The 26,102-nt window shown below is 42.6% G+C and overlaps 1 protein-coding gene across 4 annotated transcripts in view; it reads left to right on the top strand.

The window, feature by feature from the left end:
- The window catches only part of EXOC2 (exocyst complex component 2), a 1,143,674-nt gene that overhangs the window by 559,177 nt on the left and 558,395 nt on the right, over positions 1–26,102 (top strand). For all 4 annotated transcript variants that reach the window (XM_086965054.1, XM_086965056.1, XM_086965057.1 and 1 more), the window contains one exon: positions 20,933–21,058. In XM_086965054.1, coding sequence (XP_086821180.1) covers positions 20,933–21,058 — 126 coding nt within the window. The remainder of the gene's footprint in view (positions 1–20,932; positions 21,059–26,102) is intronic.

Below are 26,102 nucleotides of genomic sequence, written 5' to 3'. Positions count from 1 at the left end.
ATAAATCCCAGCCTGGCAGAGGTATTGGAGCTGTTAGTCTATATCAAGACCTTAATGGGTCTGCTCCATTGACTTGGTGGGATTCTTGCTTGCAATTTTGTCAAAATTTCTTGTTAGGGATAAGATCGAATTGGTATCCTCTAGTTGTCTAACCTACACCAACTACAACTTTTGCTGAAGTATCCCTACAAATGCCAAGAGGATTTGATTTCAGGACTAGCCTTTCCTGCTTTGAAACCCAGTGAACAAGAACAATTTAAACTTCTCTTAGTATTATATGGCTGGTGAAAGCATCTATCTAGGGATGATGCCAAGAACCAGTGCATGAGGAAGATGGTGATCATCTCCTAAAGCACTGTTTTTGGTTCACTTGAAGGGCTTCACTTCTGCCTGTCTCTTTTTTATCTCTACTGTCTCTCTTACGTGTCGGGGCGTCCTTCTGTGGGTTGTCGCTCATACTTCATGGATGCTGGATCACTCTCTCCTTCCTTGCCTCAATTTTGTCAGTCGTTCTTATGGTGGCACAAAACGCTATGCCACCTCGCACTCATGGAGGACCTCTCTCAGTTTTCCCTAGAAGAGAGCGCCTCCACATCTTCAGCATCCGGTCCCCAGGCTTCCTTCAGGGATGTGAAGGGCTGTCGACCCTCCCGCAGGAAGATCCCTCTGTGGAGCTATCCCCAGTGATATATGATGCCTTTGACTGACAGAAAGTCTGTGACAAGCTTAAAGGTTTTCTGGTTCATGAGACCGCAGAAAGATCTAGGAAGAGCTATATCTGATCCTCAATGAAGGAGATTGGTCTTCCCTGGAAAAGTAAAGATGTTTATTTGGTTTTGTAATCTGAGAACCAAATCCTGAATGAAGATTTACACTTTGAGAATCTTTGTTAAGCCATTTTAGTAGAGGTTTTAGCTTGTTTTGCTAATTTTGCCACTATGGCCTCAATTTATGTGTGGAAATGTATCAGCTATAGACTATCTAGAAGCAAGCCCTTTACTGAGCCTTTGAGGCCAGTCTGTGCAGCTTATCCAATGTGATTGGTTCTCTTTATGGCCTTTCAAATATGGCATCAGATAGATCTGAAATACACTGGTGCAACTTGCTCTGGAACACTTTTAGGGGAGACAGTGAGTGGCCTGTTTCTGTTTAGCACAGTTGCTTCCAAAAGTCTTGAAAATGCACCATTTGCCCACTCATTTTTCAAAATTTTCTTGGGGGGAGAACCCCTCTGAACTCTCCTTAAGTTGTTCGGGCTCACTCCGTACGCTCGCTCGCCGCGGTGTGCTCCACCACTACTTTTACGCCCACCACTTTCAAATGTCACCAGCCGCCACTGGCAGTGCGGCTGTTCAGTGGTTTCATAGATTTAAAAAAGTTATTCTCTCCAAATTACCACCAACGAGTCAATCATAATCAGAGCAAGTGAGCTACCAGATTGGACCAGTTTAGTAATGTTCCACCCATGTTATTTTTGATTTTATTATGCTACATTTTTTATTCTTTTATGTAATACATTTTATTATGTTCCATGTTTTAATGTTTCTTATTTATTATACAAACAATTATTTGATTGGAGACTCCCGCTCGCATGCATCAACAAATCGTGCCAATCACAACATGTACCACCACCACATCACATGCTTCTCATTTTAGGCAAACGCCTTTGGATATTTTGTAGACTTAGGTTGGTACTGTAAAATTAAGCTGTGAGATTTAATTTGGTCTTTGTCTCTGTGCACCACGTTGGGATGACTTTGTAAGTTGGATGGTGATTTCTAGCATAACAACAGAACACTCTGTGTCAGGACTGTGTTTTATTGTATCATCAGATACATCATAATTTACCAATTTAGTCGATTTTAATTTCTCAATTTTATCATTGTGCAGTTGGTCCAGAACAGTTCTTCAATGTGGGAAGCGTTGGAGCGAAATAAGACCACTGGCATTAGGTAGTATACCTTAAACCGGTAACCTATTTCTCCTGTCTATCAGTGATTTATAATTTACCTGTACACCATAATTTACCAACCCTTGTCACTTTTACTTATTTAACACTAGGTGATTGGATCTGACTGTTAGAATAATAGGTAGCATAACAATTCACCTTAACATAAAATAACCACAGACTCGGGTACATTTTAAACACTTTATCTATGCAATATTTTTTGAGTCAGGTACCAAACCAGTGCAACCAAAGACTTTTCAAGTAAGAAAATAACGATCAAAGTAAAATTATTTAAAAACTTAGCAAATTTACTTTTAGACATTGGTACCTGGGAAGGGTGGAAAAGGGAAACCGCACAAGGACATACCACACAGATTTATATTTACCTAGAATGTTGCGAGGACCAACCCCTGGCCAAGGGCTGGAAAAAGAAGGGCTCCCGACTAATCAGGAGTCACAAGGTCAGGACAGGTAACCTCCGCCAAATGCAATGCCAGCGCCACACCCCTCTCTGCAGATCGTCTCGTTCCCCTTCTCTAGGACAGTCTCTTCTCCTTCAGCAAAACTCCAGATTCTTCTTTCCGAATGCTTGACCAGCCCTCTGAGGTCTGCAGCATCCATGATTCTTCTTCAGCATATGTTGGATCAGTGACAGGTCTGTGAAAAGTCGGACAATCTAACTGACTGTGCGTACCTTTGTTATACCATTTCCAGGGACATGTACCACCCCCCAATGTTGCAAATTCATGTATTCCCTTCATTTGATTGGTCAGAAAGACGGGGAGAGGTCATCACACCATACCAGTATGAAGTCATTTTCCTTATTTCAATTAAGCTAGATTCCCGGCCATAATTTATTTTCCCATGTCTTTTATTCCACCTAGCAACATTTCTTTCATTTGATATACAATGTTAACAAATTTTCAGTTTTTCTTCCCCTCTCCCTGTCACAGGGTTATTTTCCCATGCACATCGCTGGTAAAGTGAGACTTGGCGGGGTTTCAATGACAGAGTTTCAAGGTTTTCCGTTTTTGAATGCGCATGCGCACCAATTTCAAGATGGAAGTTTGCGGCACCCTTCAGGCCCAAACAAGAGCTATTAATAAAGTCAAAGAAAGACACATTCGAATACGAGAATAAATGAATGCCCGGTTTACCACTTATTCCTACTCCAATCCCATTATTTTATTTTAACTGTAGCATTAATAATTAGCAAGACACACAAGGTTTTAGTTCAAGCAGAAGCATATGCATTAGCATGTGAAGTTTGAAGCGGCCATATTAGGCACTACTGCGCAGCTGCAAAGAATTCCACCAAAAGCAGAGTATGTCATACTACGTAGATGCAGTAGACGCAGTAGGGTTCCTGCGTTTTTGGCGGCCATTTTAAGACACTCCGATTACTGGTTAGTAAAACACGTATGCAATTTTCCCCTACATAAAAGAAATGTCTTTTGGTGCAATTATTAGAATTTACAGAACATGTTGCTTAATTCATTACATGTTATTTCGAGAGGATTGAATCAGAACAAGTTTCGTACATATGAAACCTTGCTCCATCAATCCCCTCTTTGATGGCATTCTATGACATCACTAATTTCTAGAACCAGATGCCAACTTTACCAGTTTCCCAATTCAATTTCTTCTATTACTTTAGAGTTTCCTCTTTCTGTTGTCTTTTGGAAACCATTCATTCATTTGTAAATATCCCCCTTTAATTCGTCTACTTGAATCTCGTATTTTCTCTTCTTTCCCTTTTTAGGTCTCGCTGAGCCAAAGCGCTTGCGCATTGCTCTGATGAGAATTATGTAGGGGCTCCAGGAAAGCCTGCCAGAGGGCTTTGGAATGCGGATTATGGCCAGTGCATGTGCACCTGGCGCACTCTCACCATTTGCTCCCACGCCCGCCACCCCCATCAGACTTGAAAGGAAGCCGCTCGCACACCACCATTTGTCTGAGCCTCGGCATCAGACTTCAAAGGAAGCCGCCCCCCCCCCATCAGACTTCAAAGGAATGCATTCCCAAACTTGCTGACCTCGCTCTTGTGAGCCTTTATTACTTATTTTCATGGTCTGTTCTTTATCCAGCTCTCTCTCTCCTTACCTCACAATTTACCACTTCCGTTTTACTCCCCAGTGTGGTCAGCTTCGCTCCTGTGTGCTTTTGATCTCATCCACGCCAATTGTGCTTTTAGTCACCCCTGTTATTTCTAAATAACTACAAACCCCGATCACAGAATTTCAGTAACTCTCCACCACCTGCCCGCCCCGCCCCCACACTCTGACTTACTGTCTTCCTTTTCATTTGTAAACTTCACAATCTCCCTTCGTGTTTTTTTAATCCACAACGGCAATTACATTTTAAATCTATATTCATGTGCTGCTTTTGTTCCTGGGTTTTATTTTCACCGTTTGTTGAATTGTGTACTAACGATAGCAACTACACTTCATCCTGCCTGCCTTTCCAACCTGTTCGAAATTACCAAGTATGCTCCATCACAGTTATGTCCTTTCCTTACATCCCCGGGCAAGATGTGTTCTTCAAAGCCTTCACACCCCAACATAACTTTCAGTTCCCCTTTCCCCATCCCTAAGCCTAAGCCTATTCAACTACACTTCCTGGACCGAACCTTCCTTATGTGCAGCAGAAGCAGTGGCCCTGTGCACCAAAAAACCACTGAATCCAGATTACCGCTTTATTTCATAATTCAAGCAGACACAAGAGCCCATTTCCTTCCCTGTACTACATGCAGCCCATGACACATTGACTATGCCACAGCGTATTTTTTTAAAATATATATTTTGTGGTGACTTGCGCTGTCACCTACAACGTCCTACAGGGTCCTTCTGAGTAAACACCAGCCACAGCTCACCCTGCCTCTCCCCTCCCTTGCACCCGCTCTTTCAGAGACACGCTTTCCGTTCATGCAGCAGGTGCAGTGGCACCGGGACACAGGCCTCAGGGATCCATTAAATCAGATAATTTCTTTATTTTACACTAGGCAGGAACCAAGGGGCCCATTCCCTTCCTTGCACTTGGGCCTAACAACACACTGGATACCACTCTGCGCACTTTATACTGGTTTCCGTTTGAGGTACAAGCTATGCCATTTCAAAGTGGTCATCGTGAAACAGCCCCCCACTAAGATAAACGGATCCCCCACCCCAGGCCTTTGTCTTGCGTTTTAACTGTGTTCTTCGTGTGCTACCCCCTTTTGTGCTACACTGTTCAGTCTCCCACATGCTTCTGATATCGACCCAGGCATGTGGCGCTTTTTGTCATCTGTGTTAATTGTAATTCAAACAACCACCAATTCTGGCCATTATTTTTCTCTAAACCCCCACCAACAAATCTCCATTCATGTTCTTTTAGCCACCACCGCATGCAGTTACTGAAACTCACATGCCGCTTAGGTTTCTGGACTTTATTTTCACCATTTGTCGACGCCTGTACTACACCAATCACACTCCATCCTGTCTGCCCTTCAAAAGCAGTCAAAATTAAACAAGCATTTGCAATGCAATAGGTCTCGCATTTGTTAAAGTTGGAGCTAATGGCATTGTAAATGACTGCCTTTTATTAATTTGTTTTGAAAACCTGCAAGCGGCGAATAAACACGCACTTTGTATTTATCGTCCTTGCTTACGAGAAGCAAGGCTTGCAGTAAAGGAGACTGCCAGCCTTGCTTCTCATAAGCAAGGACTAGAAGTACAAAGTGGTTGTTTAGGCACAGCTTGCAGGTTTTCAAACGCCTAAATAAAAGGCATGGAAATTTACAATGCCAACAGCTCAAACTCTCGCAAATGCGAGACCTATTGCATTGCAAATGCTTGTTATTCACTGCATACCTCGTTCTGTTTCTGCAGCATTTGCACCAAATCATTATCATCAAAGCTAATAGGGCTATTCCCATTATTGGCATCAGTATTTTACCTATAATACATTTCCCAATATTAGAAATCCAACTACCTACAGAGGAGAGACCATTAGTTAGTCTCTCCCATGCACTATCAACCTCCAGTGGTTTAAATTCTTCTTCCAAATTCGTGATATTTCTGACATATCTTCCAATTTCGATACTTTTGTCAGGTATGTAGGTCCAACAATGTTGCGCCTTCAACATTCTACAGACTCCGCCCTCTTTTGCCAATAATATATCAAGAGCAAGTCTATTTTACAAAACCGTAGATCTTATCGCAACTAATTCGGTATTGATCAACAAAAATCCTCCAGCAGTGTCAGTCGATAAGCGATCAACGATTGTGGATAATTTACAAATTCTTTGCATATTCAAAATTACTCCCACTAAAGGTATTAATGCACTAAATATATCACCTACAGTTTCTGAAAAACAAGCTCTTTTCTGTTGTTAGTCCATTATTGTCTTCATTGCTTCCAGTGATTCTTTTCACATGATATACCTTTGGGAATACTATTCCGAAATAGCAACTCCCACACCAATGATCAGGCAGCTAAAGTAAGCTTTTTTTCCACAAATATAATAGACTCCAGGAAACACTGGATCAGTTCCCCCTTATAGTCCCCAACCCCCAATTATTAAGAAGTTGTGTTCACATTCACTGGAACAGCAACTTGGTCAGCATAACGATTACCAGCTGTCACTTTGTCGTTTCCAGGTTGGTGAGCAGCACATTTGACCACAGCCACTTCTTTTGGTAATTGAATTGCTTCAATTAATTCTTTTACAAAATTGAATTGAATTGAATTGAAATGGTATTTATATAGCGCATGGCTACCCGAAGGCATCCCAGCGCTTGTAGAAACCAGGGTAGATGATCATTGGGATTTAAGGAAATAGCCACGTCTTGAGAGATCTGCGGAAGGAAAGATGATTGGGTTTGGCCCGAAGATGAAGTGGAAGAGAGTTCCACAGTTTTGCGGTGTTTATAGAGAATAGTCGGCCTCCACTTCTGGCTTTTTTAATTCTAGGAAAAGATGCCAGGATTAGTGATTTAGAACGGAGGGTTCTATTAGGCGCCGCGGCCAGGGTGACTGACTCCGGAATCTGGGGATCACGGTTCGATCCCCAGGGCCGGCAGCAGATTAGCCCAGCACCATGTGACTCTGGGCAATAGCTTGCTTAATCTACCCGACGGCCCCCAGCGCCTAGAGACCCTTACGGGTGATTGTGCGCTTTACAAATGTGGATTTATTTATTATACCGCTGTACAATGTTCTTAGGAATGGACAGGCCTAAGTTATTGAAGGATTTATGGGCAATGCATAGTGATTTAAAATTAATGCGCTCCTGGACTGGAAGCCAATGTAGAGCCCTAAGAGCTGGTCTGGCCGACTGAATTTTGGGAACATTCAACAGTAATCGGGCCGCCTGATTCTGGGTGGTTTGAAGTCTTGCAATGGTAGCCCGTGGGGAACCCAGATATAGCGCGTTGGCATAGTCCAACCTGGACAGGACAAGGGCCTGTACCATGATTTTCCTAGCCCCAAATGGTAAGATGGGAAGAATTTTGCGGGCAGTTTGAAGGATGCCAAAACAAGTGGAGGCTGTCTTCCTAGCTTGAGATTTGAAAGACAGGTCCTGGTCCAACCAGACACCCAAGCTTTTAAGCTGGGGTTTAGGCAAAGGGGCAGGACCTAAGATTGTAGGCCAAATATCCTTTACATTGAGTGGCGAGCGGTTTCCCAAGACCATGATTTCACTCTTGTCCCCATTAAGTTTCAAGAAGGAGTCCCTCATCCAAGAGGCTATCTCTTGAAGGCACCCATAGGGATCAGAAGAGTTACTGTCAGGTGTGTTGAGTCCAATCACTAATTGCGTATCGTCAGCGTACGTGACGATGTGAATTCCGAAAGGAAGAACTGCCTCAGCTAGAGTGCAGGTGTAGGCGTTAAAAAGTGTAGGGCTCAATGAAGAGCCCTGTGGGACTCCACAGCAGAGAGGGGGTCTCTTGGAGATAGCTTTGTTGTGGAAGACTTGGAAGGACCTTTTCTCAATGAATGACTGGAACCATGCCAAATGTCCTTTTTAATAGGGGTTCCTGAAGAAGTCATGAAATCCCTTTGCATCCAGAGTTGGCCAGCGTCATGCACAACCCCGTAACCATACTGACTGTCAGTGTAAAGGGTTACCGTCCAATTTTTCCCAATTTGGCAACCTTTAATTAAGGCTATCAATTCGGCTATTTGTGCAGACTTGACTCCTGGCAAATAGGATGCTCGACTATTCCCGCCAATGTACACACAGCATATGCAGCACTCAAACCTCCTTCCCCATGACACATACATGAGCCATCTACGGACAGCTCATGTTCTGGATCTTTTAAAGGTTCTTCTAATATCTGGGCATGGTTTAGTACTGTATTTAGTGAGGTCGATACAATCATGCTCAACTTCATTTTTTACTTCTTCAAAGTGTGAATCAGGCAATAAGGTTGCAGGGTTCAAAATAGTACATCTGACTATCGTCTCATTTTCTGCACCTAGAATAACTCGCTCATACTTAGTCAGCCGACTAGGAGTTAGGAACTGTGTGTGAGTTTGTGTCAGCAAAATCACAACTGCATGTGAGACAAACACTATCACAGGGTATCCCATTACAATGGATTCACTTTGTTCAAGACTCATGCAAGTTACAGCTACAGATTTTAAGCACCCTGGTAATGCCGATGCAACTGGGTCCAAAGTGGCAGAGAAATATGCCACATGATGTCTTATTAGGCCATGTGTCTGTGTTAGGACTGAGTGAGCACAATTGTCTCTTGCATCACATAATAATGTGAATTCTTTGGAATAATCCGGCATACCTAATGCAGGGGCTTCGCATAGACTGTTGCTTAATTTTAGAAAAGCTGTCATGCTTTCAACATCTCATTCGACTGGATCTTTTGCTCGTTTCTTTAACAGTTGAATCAGTGGTTTTGCTAGTACTGCAAATCCCACAATCCACTGTCTGCAATATCCTTCAACTCCGAGAAACATCTTGATTTCTTTCTGGGTCTGGGGCAATTTCATGTTTCTGATTATTTTGATTCTTTCTGAAGTCACTCTTCTGACCCCTCTTTCTATTTGGCGTCCCTAAAATTTTACCAAATTTGTACAAAATTGCAATTTCTCAGGTGACACTTTGTCCACCTTCAGCCAAGTGATTCAGTAATGCAATAGAATCAACGATGGTCATTTCGAGTTTTAGACGCGATGTACTGCACCAAGACAGACTGTCTGGGTAGCACCAAAGATTCAAGACATTTTTTTCAAAATTTGATTAAAGATCGATGGACTTTCTGTGTACCCTTGAGGAATAAGATTCCAAACGTAAACATGTTCATCAAATTTAAATGAAAATAAAAATTGACTGTCTGGATGCAATGGAATGGAAAAGAAGGCATGGCACAAATCGATTACAGTGAACCATTCTGCACTCCATGGTATCTGATATAAGATTACAGCTGGATTTGGTACTACTGGACAACACAGGACAATTTTTTTTATTTTCCTCAGGTCTTGGACTACCCTATATTTTCCGTTTGGTTTCTTTATACCAATTATAGGTCAATTACAAGGACTGCTCATTATCTCTTTTATTATGCCTTGTTCAACCAAACGTTCAATTTCAGCTGCAACACCTGCTTTTATTTCCGGACTCATTTTGTATTGTCGAGTATTTGGGTAAACTGCACCTTCTCTTACAGTCACCTTTACCGGATCTACATTTATCATTTGACCTACTTAATTTTCGGTAAAATCCCACACTTCATGATTTACAGTATTTCGGATTTCTTCTGGTAACTCAATTAGGGTCATTCTTTTAGTTGTCGCTTACTGCAGTTCCTTGTCTGGCTAACATGATTTTGTACACTCCATCTTCGTCAGGGGTCTGAATTGCGACACCATCCAGTGTGCAAAAGATTGTGCAATTCATTTTGCACATCAAATCTCTTCCTAACAAGTTTACAGGACTCGAGTCACAACCAACAAATTAGTGCATTTCTTTAAAGTTGCCAATGCATACCTCCATTGGTTCGGTAATAGGGGTCCTAATCTGTTTATTAGAAACGACCACTACTTGGATCGCTTCTCCCGAGAGGGGTAGGTTTGGGATGTCTGCTGTTCTCACAGTAGAACGGGTCGCACCAGCGTCTAATAAGAAGGTGATGAAATTCCCTTCAACCTTACCTTCAATAAAAGGACCCGACTGATCTACCGGTAAGGATGCGCCAAGTACGCACTCATCTATAGGCTTTGCCTGCCAACATAACTTATGCTCTTTAATCATTTGGAATATTTCTGGTTTTAATCCAGAAACAAAACGATATATAAAAGTGTCATGTCCTTATTATCAATATTTTCAAATCCACTGTACTGTTTAAATACCTGTAAAAGGCGTTCATAATAAGCATGTACAGATTCATCTTTATTTTGGGTGGTTCTGTCTATTTTTGTCCAATCTGTATCTTTCGGAGGAACCTTTCCCTTCAAATAAGTTATTACCTGATGGTATTTTTTCATCACATCATCTGATGGGGCTCCTGTTTTCGCATCTCTTGGGTACTCCTCTTTAGGCCAATCTGAAATTTTACATTCAGTCCATAAGCCAGCAGGTACAACTATGTCAAATAAACCATCTAAATCCTTCAGTAATACTTTCTAAACTTTCACAAACCTTTCAACTTGTCTGTAACATTCTAGTTGTTTTCCTCTAAGCTTTGGGAAGTCATTTGTGAATGATAAAATATCCCGTCTGACCATGGGATATGTACATAACCTCCTCCTGGAACTTCTTTCATTGGACGCAACCTTTCAACCTTTTCTGTTTCTTTCATTAAATATTCAGAAGTCGTTCTAATTGCCTGTGCTTCATCCTTTTTCTTTGTCCACCTGGTTTTCCATCTGCCTAAATCTCCCCATTTCTGCAATAATGATAATAATTCTTTTATCTGCAATTTTCTTCCTGACGCATTCATATTCTCTAAGTCTTTATCAGAAAATTCTGCTCTATATGGGTTTTGCAATACTTTTGATTTGCCTATGTCAATTCCCATTTCTGAAGCCAAATTCATTAATTTATCATGAAATATTTTTGTATTTCCGGTGATGCTTCTACATATGAATAACAACTCTTTCAATCTCTCTAGCCCTACATTTCCAGCTACCATTTCTTCCAATTCTACCCTTAATTTGAAAATGTCTAATACTTTTGGCGGTGATTTTGGCTTTTCTATATCTCGTGCACATCTTTCTATTTCTTCTGGGGTTACAACAGTGGCATCCTTTGTCCTGTGGACGTTTCAATCTGTACCTCTCTTGAACCTCCAGGGGTAACTCTTCTGAATGAATCATTTATTGTCTCTCTATGGGCAAATCCATTAGGGAAATTACTGACTCACACTCACCTGCCTGGTCATCAACTGTTATGTTTTCTTTTCTGGGTTGCGTAACTGGTTTTTGTCAGAACAGGAGTTTTAGGACTGATTTGTTCATCTCCATATAATGAAACAACTAGACCTATAGTCACTGGGATCGTTAGGGCTTCAGGACTCTTATTTAATTGGGTTACTTCTTAATTAACTCACTTATATGTTTATTTATTACTTCATGTTCTTTTTCTTGCAACACCTTTTCTATTGTACTTTCATGTACAATCTGTGGAACCAATGGTGTTTTTAAGACTGGAGCACTAGGGGTAATTCAATTTATCTCTTCCTGATAAGGCGGAGGATTTTTCATTAACAAATCTTCACGATAATCTTCTTCAAAATCACCATTACCAGTCCCTAAATGTTTTGTTTTATCTGTACATTTACTTTCTGACGGTTCTTCTGTGCTAATTACAGGATATAATCCTTCCACTATCATGGACTGTCTCCATTGTTTCATCTGCTTATCTCGAGTCTCTCTGTAAAATCTAGGATAACATTTACTTAAGTTTCTGTCACATCGAGGTCAGTCTTGCTCAAAAGCCTCAGTCTCCCACTCTTCTAAAGCTTCATACTGCGTTAATCTAGGTCTGGGTTCTAATTCATTCATACGAGTTCGCAAATTGTGTTAAATCCTTTTATTACATGTTCCGTACTCTGGGAATGCTAATATTCCATCATCTTTTGTGTATTCTAACCATACACAAGTGTGGTAGCCTCTTTCTATCATCATGTATGATGCAGGCGTTTTTGGAGGTGGAATAATACCTTTGTTGTTTTACCAGGCCTATCCTTTTTAAAATATTTCTTCATTTTCTGCATAAATTAAATTATTCTTTTTTCTCCGTACATGATGTTCGGTCTTCCTCTAATGTACTGTTCGTGAGCAAAACCTTTAAATATTCTATCTGGACAAATCCCTATTATAGTTGGATCAGGGTTCCACATATAATCACCACAATCTATCAATACTGAAAATCTTATTTTTGCAATTTAATGAATTGTTTATTTTTCGGAAAGGCTTCTCCTATAACAGTTCGTCTTTTATTTCAATGACCAATCAATATTTAATTTACATAACACTTTAACCAATGCTTGCGCGGCTTTTCTGTGACGTGAGTTTCACTCTCTGTACTCACCCCTCCTTTACAATATTACCTCAGCAACACACCTACATTTTAAACACTTTATCTATGCAATATTTTGTGAGTCAGGTACCAAACCAGTGCAACCAAAGACTTTTCAAGTAGGAAAATAACGATCAAAGTAAAATTATTTAAAGACTTCACAAATTTATTTTTAGACATTGGTACCTGGGAAGGGTGGAAAAGGGAAACCACACAAGAACATACCACACAGATTTATATTTACCTAGAATGGTGCGAGGACCAACCCTTGGCCAAGGGCTGGAAAAAGAAGGGCTCCCGACTAATCAAGAGCCACAAGGTCAGGCCAGGTGCAGGTCAGGACAGGTAACCTCTGCCAAGTGCAACGCCAGCATCACACCCCTCTCTGCAGCTACTCTCGTTCCCCTTTTTTAGGACAGTCTCTTCTCCTTCAGCAAAACTCTCAGATTCTTCTTTCAGAGTGCTCGACCAGCCCTCTGAGGTCTGCGGCATCCACGATTCTTCTTCAGCATACGTTGGATCAGTGACAGGTCTGTGAAAAGTCAGACAATCTAACTGACTATGTGTACCTTAGTTATACCATTTCCAGGGACATGTACCACCCCCCAATGTTGCATATTCGTGTATTCCCTTCATGTGATTGGTCAGAAAGACAGGGAAAGTTTATCACACCATACCAGTATGAAGTAATTTTCATTATTTCAATTAAGCTAGATTCCCGGCCATATTTTTATTTTCCCATGTCTTTTATTCCACCCAGCAACATTTATTTAATTTAATATACAATGTTAACAAATTTGCAGTTCTTCTTCCCCTCTCCGGGTCACAGGGTTATTTTCCCATGCACATCGCTGGTAAAGTGAGACTTGGCGGGGTTTCAATGACAGAGCTTCAAGGTTTTCCGTTTTTGAATGCGCATGCGCACCAATTTCAAGATGGAGGTTTGCGGCACCCTTCAGGCCCAAACACGAGCTATTAATGAAGTCAAAGAAAGACACATTAGAATACGAGAATAATTGAATGCACGGTATACCACTTATTCCTACTCTAATCCCATTATTTTATTTTAAGTATAGCATTAATAATTAGTAAGACACACAAGGTTTTAGTTCAAGCAGAAGCATATGCATTAGCGTGTGAAGTTTGAAGCGGCCAGATTAGGCCCTACTGCGCAGCTGCAAAGAATTCCCACCAAAAGCAGAGTACGTCATACTACGTAGATGCAGTAGACAAATGCGCAAAAGGGTTCCTGCATTTTCGGCGGCCATTTTAAGACACTCGGATTACTGGTTAGTAAAACACGTATGCAAGCTTCCCCTACATAAAAGAAATCTTGTGTGGTGCAATTATAAGTATTTACAGAACATGTTGGTTAATTCATTACATGTTATTTCGAGAGGATTGAATCCGAGCAAGTTTCGTTGCATATGAAACCTTGCGCTATCCGTGTCAGCTAGCTATGTATTGTCAGTTTGGGTCTTTGATGTATGCATACTTGTACACCTGGTTGTTCCTTAGCTGTCTTTTTCTTGCAGGAGCTGTCATGTTATATGATTCCTTTTGTCTTTTTGCAGTGGGGTGAGTTCATGGTGTGCACAGACACTTCAGGTTTCCTTGGCATGTCACAGGAATTCTAGAAACAGTACACTAGCGTCATGGGAACCTCAAAGGAGGGTGCTTTTTAATTAAATATGAACTGAGTTTTGATACCTAAACAGAAACAAAGCTTTGGTCTTGGGCTGTTTTCTTGATGTAAGGTTGCTACTTTGGTATGTTCAGGGTTTTTTGGACTGAGGGCTTTGATGTGCCCCCTTCCATATTCTGTTGGTTCTTCATTGAACTCCCCTGGCATCCTCTGACAAAGTACCTGGAGTTGTACTTTGAAACGGGTAGAGCGCAGGCTCTGTCAACTCTGAATGTATGGATGAAATTAGGACATGTATCTGTGAGTAGTTGCAAAGTAAGAAAATGCACAAACCGTATAAAACAATTTTTTTCCGTTAATAAGTGAAAAAGAAATTTTTTGAGGTGAAGACTAATGATGTTCCAGTTGAAAGTTATAATTGTTTTGTTTTTTAAAATAGTTTTAAGAGAACGTGTAGCCTTTTTTGCTGTGATGCCTTTATTATTGTAATTGCCCATTATTAAACAATGAACAATTTTCGTCCTATATAGGATTGTCTGTCAATTCTTGAAGCTATGGTCCATCTGTATTAGTTGTATGTGTGTGTTCATAATACTCTATTAACAACCAATTTGTGTTTGATTGTGTTTGCATTGTGACAGTGTTCAACATTGCGATCGATTTTGCTAGTTTTTTGTTTATTTTTCATACTGTTATCTGTTTTTTAATTTATTTTCTGCTTCTATCTACCGACTCTAGTTTAATGGTAACAGGGACGTTTTGAACAGCTGCCACTGTCCACTCTTACATGTTTTTCACAAAAATACAGATCGTGAGTGTAGTTTTTTAGGTCTCGTCTGAGCCAGCTCATGCGTTGCTCTGGCGAGACATTTAGTAGCAGCTTCAAAAAGCGCTACTTTGCCGGCGAACCAGCTTGCTAGAACGCCCACAAGCGTGCGTGACGTGCACTGCACTTTTTCTGGTCGCGAGCGAGCGTGCGCACCACTCGCGTTTTTTGGGGGTTTTTTTCGCGCGGCCAATGCTTGTTTATTCATGTATCTTCACCATGTTATTATTATGGATGTTTCTGCTTCTTTACCTCAGACTTAACCTGGAAACTTCTAATAAAAGAGAGAGGGACCCCAAGACCAAAGGGATAGGGTTCCACAATTGACACAAGTCAAGAAGTTTAATTCCCTTTGTGCGAATTAGCATCAATACAAGAGTACTTATAAACAAACAATCAACTCACTAATACATAAATGTAACAAGGAAGCAATGATAGAAATGAGAAATTCAAAACACGTGAAAACACTATAGTAAAATTAAATCTCAGTACAATTTATTAACATACATTATATTGATTAAAAATTGGGAAACATACATAGGACGAACCAATAATGAATAATAAACATTCCAAATAAAAAAGGAGCTACAGGAAAAAGGACTAAACTCAAATATGACAGTTATTTTGAATTTTCCTTAATTTCTTAATCCAAATTCACTCCTTGAGCATCGACGCGTTTCGGCGATTTGAGCAAAATATGACCGCCTTCATCAGGGTATATGTATCACTATTTCCCAATATTTCTGTGAATTTAAATAAAATTGGTCTAAGTTATAATTGATAGACACAAATCTTATTCAAAAAAAATATTAAAAAACATAATGCAGGCATCCTACTCTATCTTTGAACACACTAAATAACATTGCTTCCAAAGTTACAAAATTACAAAACATTAATTTACAAAACATAAAACACCTACAAATGATGTGAATCTCAAACAGCTCTACATAATCGGCAGTACCTTTCAATTCATAACAATGGTATATTATATACATACATATTCTTTCTTTAAAGATCTACCCACAAGGGCTAGGAACATATAGCTGGGACCCAAAAAGGTGTCATTAAAAAATGTAAACAAGTGTCGGACCCTTAAGACTGAGGTGGTAACAATAATGAACAAAGTACATCACCTACCTCGGGCATAAAATAAAATTTTCAGTGCGTCATAAGGGGTATACTTCCTCCTTATCCTTTATATCAGATATTCGTCCAGCGAATTATCCTCTTAGAGTATATAGTATTCCTAAATATAACATGGATAGATGTGTAATTAAATGGTTACACAGACCAGTTATCCTATTCAATAAGAATTTCTGGCAGATAGCATATATGACGAAGTGATTGTAGCTACGATTGACCATAATATGGCTATACACGTTACTGTCACTAGCCTGAATAAAGGCCCGCCTATTTATAAAGATGTCAGGGCACCTAATTGACATATCTAGCCGGAATAAAGGCCCGCCTATTTGTAAAGATATCAGGGCACCTAATTAACAAAATCCTCGTCTGCCTATGTAAATTATCATATATATACTTCACTTTGCCGATATAACAAATTTACCTTGGCAGCTAATAAGAAAAATGCTCACAATGCAGCTAGCGTATCGTTGAGCGAACAATGATCTAAGACAAGGTGTTCGTTATGTGCACAGTCAAACCCACATAAATATGCGTGGGACAAAGGGTAATCACCTCTGTTGGTCGAACAAAACCAGCTCACATATACATCTATATATTGGTTTGTATTATCGGGACCATAGTCACATCTATGATATTGTATCAAGGACTACCAATAATAATAAACCCATTCAGCGTACTACTTACTAATTTATTATTATTGGTAGTATATGTGAGCTGGTTTAGGCCTTTATTCCGGCTAGATATGTCAATTAGGTGCCCTGACATCTTTATAAATAGGCGGGCCTTTATTCCGGCTAGTGACAGTAACGTGTATAGCCATATTATGGTCAATCGTAGCTACAATCACTTCGTCATACATGTTATCTGCCAGAAATTCTTATTGAATAGGATAACTGGTCTGTGTAACCATTTAATTAGACATCTATCCATGTTATATTTAGGAATACTATATACTCTAAGAGGATAATTCGCTGGACGAATATCTGATATAAAGGATAAGGAGGAAGTATACCCCTTATGTCGCACTGAAAAATTTATTTTATGCCCGAGGTAGGTGATGTACCTTGTTCATTATTGTTACCACCTCAGTCTTAAGGGTCTGACACTTGTTTACATTTTTTAATGACACCTTTTTGGGTCCCAGCTATATGTTCCTAGCCCTTGTGGGTAGATCTTTAAAGAAAGAATATGTATGTATATAATATACCATTGTTATGAATTGAAAGGTACTGCCGATTATGTAGACCTGTTTGAGATTCACATCATTTGTAGGTGTTTTATGTTTTGTAAATTAATGTTTTGTAATTTTGTAACTTTGGAAGCAATGTTATTTAGTGTGTTCAAAGATAGAGTAGGATACCTGCATTATGTTTTTTAATATGCTTTTTGAATAGGATTTGTGTCTATCAATTATAACTTAGACCAATTTTATTTAAATTCAAAGAAATATTGGGAAATAGTGATACATATACCCTGATGAAGGCGGTCATATTTTGCTCAAACCGCCGAATCGCGTCGATGCTCAAGGAGTGAATTTGGATTAAGAAATTAAGGAAAATTCAAAATAACTGTCATATTTGAGTTTAGTCCTTTTTCCTGTAGCTCCTTTTTTATTCGGAATGTTTATTATTCATTATTGGTTCGTCCTATGTATGTTTCCCAATTTTTAATCAATATAATGTATGTTAATAAATTGTACTGAGATTTAATTTTACTATAGTGTTTTCACGTGTTTTGAATTTCTCATTTCTATCATTGCTTCCTTGTTACATTTATGTATTAGTGAGTTGATTGTTTGTTTATAAGTACTCTTGTATTGATGCTAATTCGCCCAAAGGGAATTAACTTCTTGACTTGTGTTAACCTGGAAACTACCATTATGAATCATCTACCGTTTCCAAATTGTACCCTCTGTTTAATTTCAGTAGTTATGTCGGCTCACAAAGTATAACAAATTGCCTGTTTTCAAAATTACTGCCTGTAATTGTAATTCAATATATGGCTACGATCTTTTCATACTCTTCTTTTTTTTCTTCTTTCCCCCGTTTATTCACGTCCTGTATGAGTGGGTTACCGGTCTAGCCCTTTACATGGCCTCGCCTCACGTGACCACGGCTACAGGCATTTAATTTCCACCCTTCACAGCCTATGTGTAGCTGCCGGACTCACGCAGACGCTGCACGCGTCCTGAAGATTCATTCCATGCACAGGGTGTCAGCTATTTACTTTGGATTGCTACCCCTGCTTCCATACGCAGTAAGTGCAGATGCTGCCCTGCTCGCCTAATCATTCACTCGCCCGGCACACCTCAGCTCTCGCTGTAATATTTCCCTCATTTTTGAACTAGATGGTTGTACCTTGACGCTCCTGTTGACAACGCTGCTTTACTCTGAAGCAGTATCACCAGACCGTCGCTCCCCTACCCTTGGATTTGTTCTATTTGTAGACTGCCAGCAATTAGTATTGGAAATACACATCTACAACAGCAGACTATTCGTTTTCAAACCGCCCTGCTTGCTAATCACTTTCATGTCCGGCATAATTCTGTGCTTGCATTAATGTTTCACCTATTCTCAATCAGTTGGAAGAGGTTTTATGCTCCTGATGACAGCGCTGTCCTGCACAGAAGCAGTTTTCACCAGACCATTGCTGGCTTACCCCCTTTTCTGGATACACTCCACATCTTCTGTCCCAGACTTCTGGACCCGGACGTGCCTTGCCGCAATCGGTGTAAGTCTCTTTGCCTTTTTCCCACTCACTCCCTGGGCATATTCCCATGCCCCTTCTAATCCTCCCTTTCCTCCTTTGACATGCACATGTTTTACGCCTGCATCTGGCTGCCATTCCTACAGCTTCTCCATCTGGACCTATCGAGAGGTGGGGCTGAACGTCAGAGACCCGGCCATGGCCGCCTTTGTTTTGCAAACGTCGTTTGATAACAGGCCCCATGCTGGCTGAAAGAATGCTCTCACCCCCTGGATTCAACAGGAGCTATAAAACTTTAGGAAAGGAAGGCCATATTTGTTTCCTATTCATGTAAATATAGCTTATCTGGCTGCTGGGCATATTGAGTCACCGACCATTAACCTGTTTCTCAGCCTTTTATGGACTGCAGTAAAACACATTGTAATGCAGCGGGAAACTCAGCAAAACATGCCCTTTAGGTGTAAAACTTGCGATTTGAAGTTGTGAAAAATGGTAGTGAAGAGTGCCGAGCCAGCTTCTGGCTTTAGCCATAGTGAAGTGTTAAAGCCCCTCTCCCTTTGCACAGATATGTTAGCCCCTTGCATGCTCATGACGAGCTCAGCTCGTCATGAGCTACAGTGCTCCGGTGCTCATGACGAGCTCAGCTCGTCATGGCCATTAGAACGCTCGCACGCTGAGATAATTCCCCTGCTGTGCTGAACATTCTATTGAAACGGGTGTGGCCGTGATGAGCTCAGCTCGTCATGAGCACAGGAGCACTGTAGCTCATGACGAGCTGAGCTGGTCATGAGCACCGGGGCGCTGTGCGCACCCACCCCCGCCCCCCAGCACAGCAAGAAAATTACCCCAGCAGCCAAGGGGTTAAACTTGCAAGAGCGAATCAACAAAATGGTAGACAATCGTAAATTCAGTGCAGCGCATTGAACTGTTTCTGCCTATGTGTTCATCATTCCAATGCACACCTGTAGACAAATTATACAGACCTCTCGTGTTCCCCAGGGGCGTGCTTCAGTCTCTCGTTACGTCCGTGTATTATAAATTCAGAATTATCTGCCCCAGCATGCAAAAAGTGAGGCATGGATAATGTCGCGATTGGGCCTGGGAAGACAGAGAGCTTTGACAGCAGTTTGTTGAATGCTCCAGTCCACAAAATGCTCCCGTAAGTTTACTTCAATAACTGTACTTGAATACGCATCACTTGTTCACCGATACCAACCGAAGGCAAGATTGTATTATTTTGCATGCTCGATTGTTAAATCTTTTTCCTCATTAAGTTGACCAGATTTTGGTGTTTAATTTGTAAAATGTGTGGGGCTCTGTATACAAATGATGAATTGCATGCAAAAGTATGTTTAATAGTACGAGTTACACAAGAAAAAGATATACGCTAGCAAAAATATATACCATTAACAAGCATTTGGCATAGCCAATAGGTCTCGCATTTGGGACCTTATAAGTGCTTAGCCATGCAACAGTTGATGTTGTTGCACGAAGGATATTGTGCTGCATAACTAAATACTTTTAAGGTCCCAAAAGCGAGACCTATTGGCTATGTCAATGCTTGTCTGTTAGAGGTATCAGTACCGCCATTGAAATTTACATTCAGAGATGCGAAACTTAAAGAAATATATAACACATACACAATGATGTACGCAAATGTTCGGCACAGAAAGAATCTCTACGTACCAAACAGGGTACTGTGGCTATTATCGAGACCATTGGAATCATGCCAAATTTTGCAGGAGGGTTGATACAATGATTGTAGTAAGAAAAGGCAAATGTTGCTGCATAATGTGGCACAATCTGTAACGGTATTATTGTGTTATTTAGCATTTCAGCATCTAATATTGTTATGTCTGAGCAAAATTGCACCTCATTAGTACAAGAAATGTAACACTTAGGGACAGAAATCGGTCACTGAAAACTCATAAGTTAACCATTGCACAGGATCTGCCAGAATGCCATAATTCCCACTGCCTTGGCTATCATTGTTACCCTGCTGCATTGCGTGTGACAACTCCAGCATTTGTGTCCATAAGCATGTAGCTGTGAAGAAGCTGAACGGTGGTGTGAGCAGTGATGGTATTAAGTACAGAGATCTTAGTCTTGTAATGTTGGGTATTTGTTGTATGTTTTTAGGAAATCTAGTGCAGCACAGTCCAATGCTTGACCTGGACAGCGAAGGGCGCCCTTCTCCGCTAGGCCGGCTCAGCCAGACAGCTTCGCTGAAACGAGGCAGCAGCTTTCAGTCCGCTCGAGATGATGGTAAGTTTTACTAAGAACCAACCATGTTACATGCATCAGTGTGCAAACGCTCGTAATCACGTTATGTTAATATGATTTGTAAAGGGCATGGCTGTCCCAGCGAATATACCAAACAAACCACTTTTTTCTAAAGATATGACACCCTTATGTATATGTTTACAATCCTAGTCTATTCTCAAAACTGCTGTGGGTGGTCTCAGTATGATCTTGGTTATGGAAGGCAAGGCCGTGTTGGTCCTTTTACATTTCTCTGCAGCTTCTGACAGTTTTTTCCTCAGTTCGTTTATCTTCTTTATTTAAGTCGAGGTAGAAAACCTTGCTGTCGCCTGGTATGAGTTGTGTCTTCCTGGTAAGGGGGCATTTGGTGGTGTTGTAGTAGGGGTATCTCTGTTATAGTCCTAATCTAGTGAATAGTCCCGCCCATGTGCGTGGACCCCGGAGCAATCAAAAATAATCTCTTAAGGTGTCGAAAAAAATGCAGAACTGCACAGACACTTAAGAGAGAATTTAAAGACAGATAATGCAGCCTATACAACAGGCTACACTGTCCAGTACTTCAACTAGAAATTCCACCAAAAATCCACAAACAGCAAAGCCTGTCCAGATTTCCCTTGCTTCAGCAGCAAAACCCCTCTGGAATGATAGAGAGGAAGACCTGGACAGACAAGCCCCATAGGCTGCCATTTTGTGGCTCAAAACAGGAGAACTTTCCAGAACTTCACAGTATCCCAGAATGCCCTGCAGGTCCCTTTTACTTACAGTTCTTTTTGAAGGTGTAACACGCCAGACCTGTAGCATTCCTGACATGAATATCTCTCTCCACCGGGGAGGAGGGCGGGCGCTTATGACTATAACAGAGATACCCCTACTACAGAACTGGAGTTACAGGATAGAAACTACTCCTTCTGTAGTAGGGGATCTCTGTGTATAGTCATAATCTAGTGAATAGAATGGCAAGCCCATCCCCACACCAAAGCGGCGGTGGAGAAACGAGAAATAACACCACTATTGTGCGAACAGATTTCGCAGCGAAGCCTGCCCAACCTGAGCGTCTGCCCTGGCTTCAGTGTCCAGGCAGTAATGCTTAGCAAAGGTATGAACCGACTTCCAAGTGGCGGCCTTGCAGATCTCTGCAATCGGAACATTACGGAGCAAAGCCGTCGTGGCAGCTTTGCCCCTGGTGGAATGAGCCTTAGGTTTACACCCTATGGTCTTATTAGCCTTTTGGTAACATAGTTGTATGCAGGACACAATCCACCTAGAGATGGACTGCTTAGAGGTAGCAAGCCCCGTTCTGACTGATCCATAATTGATGAACAATTGGTCTGACCTACGAATATCTTTGGTCTTATCCAGATAAAATTTCAACACCCTCCTAACATCCAGGGAATGTAAAGACCTTTCCGCTGGAGTTGAAGGATTCTGAAAAAACGTAGGCAAAGTTAGTCTGGTTGACATGAAAATCAGAAATAACCTTGGGAAGAAATTTAGGGTGAGTACGCATAACAACCTTAGCAGCATGAAATACAGTATAAGGTTCTTGGCAACACAACGCCTGAATTTCACTCACCCTGCGGGCCGATGTAATGGCCACGAGGAACGCCGCCTTCCAAAAGGCTCCTTCATCAATCTGGACAGCACCACATTCAATTCCCATGAAGGCGAAGGAAGCCTGACAGGAGGGAATACTTTATTCAAGCCTTCCAAAAAATCTTTGATCACAGGGATCTGGAAGAAGGAAGTCTGTGAAGGGCATTTCCTGTAGGCAGTCAATGCAGCGAGATGGACCTTAATGGAATGAACATTAAGGCCAGACCGCGCCAAATGTAGAAGGTAAGGAAGGATGACGTCTTCCTTGCATGTCGTAGGGTCATAGTTCTTGGACTTGCACCAGATGCAGAATCGCTTCCACTTGTAAGCATAGGAAGTCCTAGTGGAAGGTCGCTTAGACTCCTTCAGTATGTCCATACAATCTTCGGGCAGATTCAAATGGCCATATTGCACTATATCAGATCCATGCCGCCAAACTCAAAGACGAGAGGTTCGGGTCCACCATCTGCCCCCGAACTTCGTGAGAAGGTCCGGCCTGCACGGCAACCGCATGTGAGGAAGGAGAGACCGGTGAAGCAGGTCCGTAAACCACCACTGTCTGGGCCATTCCGGGGCGATCAATATCATCTGCGCCCTGGACCGGGACAGCTTGATGAGCACCGCCGGAATCAGGTAATGGGTGGAAAAGCGTACAGAAAGCTGTTCGACCAGTCGATCCATAGCGCATTCCCCATTGTCCCTTGCTGGTAGTACCTGGAGGCGAAGTCTCGGCATTTGCTGTTTTCGGCGGTGGCGAACAGATCTATGTCTGGAGTCCCCCACCTTGCGAAGACTTCTCCTAGTACGTGGTCGTTTATGACCCATTCGTGGTTTTCCTGAATCAGTCTGCTCAGTGCGTCTGCCTGAACATTCTGCACACCTGGCAGATGGGTAGCCGTTATCGTCAATCCTTTGGCCAGAAGCCAGTGCCAGATCGCCTGCGCCTCCTGAGACAGAGTGCGAGATCTCGAGCCCCCCTGCTTGTTGAGGTAATACATCGTGGTCGTATTGTCCGTCTGTACAGAGAGTTGGTCTGGAAGGATGGATGAAAGGCCTTCAGTGCCAAGTGAACAGCTCTGAGTTCCAGGAAGTTGATGTGGTACGTGGACTCCGCCTGGGACCACGTTCCTTGAATCTGTAGGTCTCCGGAATGCGCTCCCCAGCCGTGGAGAGAAGCATCCGTCACGATAGTCTGAGTGGGAATGTCCTTGTGGAAGGGAACCCCCTTGAGGAGAAGCTTGTTTCCGGTCCAGGGAAGGCATGGCTTGGCAGTTCGGCCTGGACTGTTCCCATGAGGCACAGGGTCAGACTGATTTGCATATAGCCATGTCTGAACTGGGGTGGCAGAGTGAGCTAAAGAACGGTGATGTATTAAACCCAGATCTTATGACTGGGTGTGAGTGTTTGATTGGTTCAGATGCTCCGTCCATTACCACCCCCTTTTGTACCTCTTTTGGCCACCATAAGTGTGGCAGGGTATGCTCAGATGTGAGTCCCTTGCTCACTTTGCCACTGGATTCAAGCAAGCCGGGCTGAAGACGGCTGGAATGCCAGAAACCGGTCCTCGGAAGCTTGTTTCCGGTCCAGGGAAGGCATGGCTTGGCAGTTCGGCCTGGACTGTTGCCATGAGGCACAGGGTCAGACTGATTTGCATATAGCCATGTCGGAACTGGGGTGGCAGAGTGGGCTAAAGAACGGTGATGGATTAAACCCAGATCTTATGACTGGGTGTGAGTGTTTGATTGGTTCAGATGCTCCGTCCATTACCACCCCCTTTTGTACCGATTCTCCGCCGAAAACCACCACTTCAGAGACTGAAGAGCATGCAGAGACAGTCGTATCTTGTCGTCCCAAGATCCTCTCCTCTGGTCCCACTGGTCCTCCAAGCACTCCTGCAGAGGTCTCATGTGCAGCCTTGCGTGAGGCGTGAGGAAGATACAAGAGGCCATCGACCCCAGTTAAGAAGACACCGTCCTCACTGCTGTAGATGGAGCGGTCATAAGAGCCTGAGCCTTCCGAAGGATCGATCGTCGGCGCTCCTCCGAAGGAGACACGCTTGCTGACAGCGTATTGATGGTGGCTCCCAGGTACTGAATGCACTGGACCGGATTCGGGGCAGACTTGGACATGTTGATGTGCAACCCCTGCTTGTTCAAGAGAACGCACGTCTTCTGGAAGTGTGCTTGAGCTTCCGAGAAGGAGGAAGCCTTGATCAACTAATCGTCCAGGTACTGGTAGACAAACACCTTGTTCTTCCTTAGGTGTGCTGCTACCACCGCCATGCACTTCGAGAATGTTCTGGGAGCAGACTTCAGTCCGAATGGCAGTACTGTGTACTGATAATGATTGGCGCCGACTTGAAATCACAGGAACTTCCTGTGTTTGTGTGCAATGGGCACATGGAAGTACGCATCCTGTAGGTCTATTGCACAAAGCCAGTCTCCCTGTTGCAACTGAGGATAAATCTGATGCAACGACAGCATGCGAAACTTCTCTCTGCGAATCCACTTGTTTGCTTGTCGCAAGTCCAGAATGGGCCTGAACTCGTTCTTGTCCTTCTTGCGAACCAGGAAGAACCGGGAGTACAGACCTCTTTCTCTTTGAGACAGAGGTACGTCTTCTATCGCCATTTTCCTTAACAGGATATTGGCCTCCGCCTGGAGCTCGCGCAGTTGATACTGTGAGCTGACCGGAGGGATCGCTGGAGGCGGGCTGATGAACCGAAGACTGTATCCATTGCAAACAATATTCAGCACCCACTTGTCCTGAGTAGTTTTTCTCCACTCTGCCAGAAAAAATTGAACGCTTTCCCCCACCGGACCGGGTAACGGATGAAGGGGAAGTAACAGCTCAGGGTCGCGACCTGGCCGGGCCCTTGTTCGCTGTAGAGGTCTGTTGTCCCCCTCTACCCTTCTGACGTTTCTGGAAGGGTCTCCGGAACTGCTGCTGTTGTTGCTGCTGCTGTCCCGAAGCCTGCCCTCGTCCACGTCCCTGCGCACTGAACCGTCTCTGGAACGGGCGGTAGGGCTTCTTTTCTTTGGGCTTCTCCAAGCCCACAGCCGTCAGAGTCTCTGCCTCCGCCTTCATGCGGGCCATCTCGTCATCTGCGTGCTTTACGAACAAGGTCTCCCCGGAAAAGGGCAGATTGGCCACCCGCTGCTGGACTTCCGGCTTGAGTGACGTGAGCCGGAGCCAAGCATGGCGCCGCTGGTTGATCCCATGACAGTAATCATGGGCAGCCAACAAGGAGACGTCCGCCGCTGCACTGATGACCTGATTGGACACCAGCATTCCTTCCTTGAAAATCTCTTGGAAGTCCTCCTTCTTGTCTCTTGGCAGGAGTTCCACAAACTGTTGCAGGGAGTCCCACAGGGCCCGGTCATAACGACCGAGCAGCGCCGTATCGCTGGCCGCTTTCATGGCTGTGGACGCAGTCCCAAAAGCCTTCCGTCCA

Source organism: Lissotriton vulgaris, chromosome 4_1 (assembly GCF_964263255.1).
Source record: "Lissotriton vulgaris chromosome 4_1, aLisVul1.2, whole genome shotgun sequence".
NCBI lineage: Eukaryota > Metazoa > Chordata > Amphibia > Caudata > Salamandridae > Lissotriton > Lissotriton vulgaris.
The sequence above is the reverse complement of the archived record's forward strand: the minus strand, read 5'-3'. Positions and strand labels throughout refer to the sequence as shown.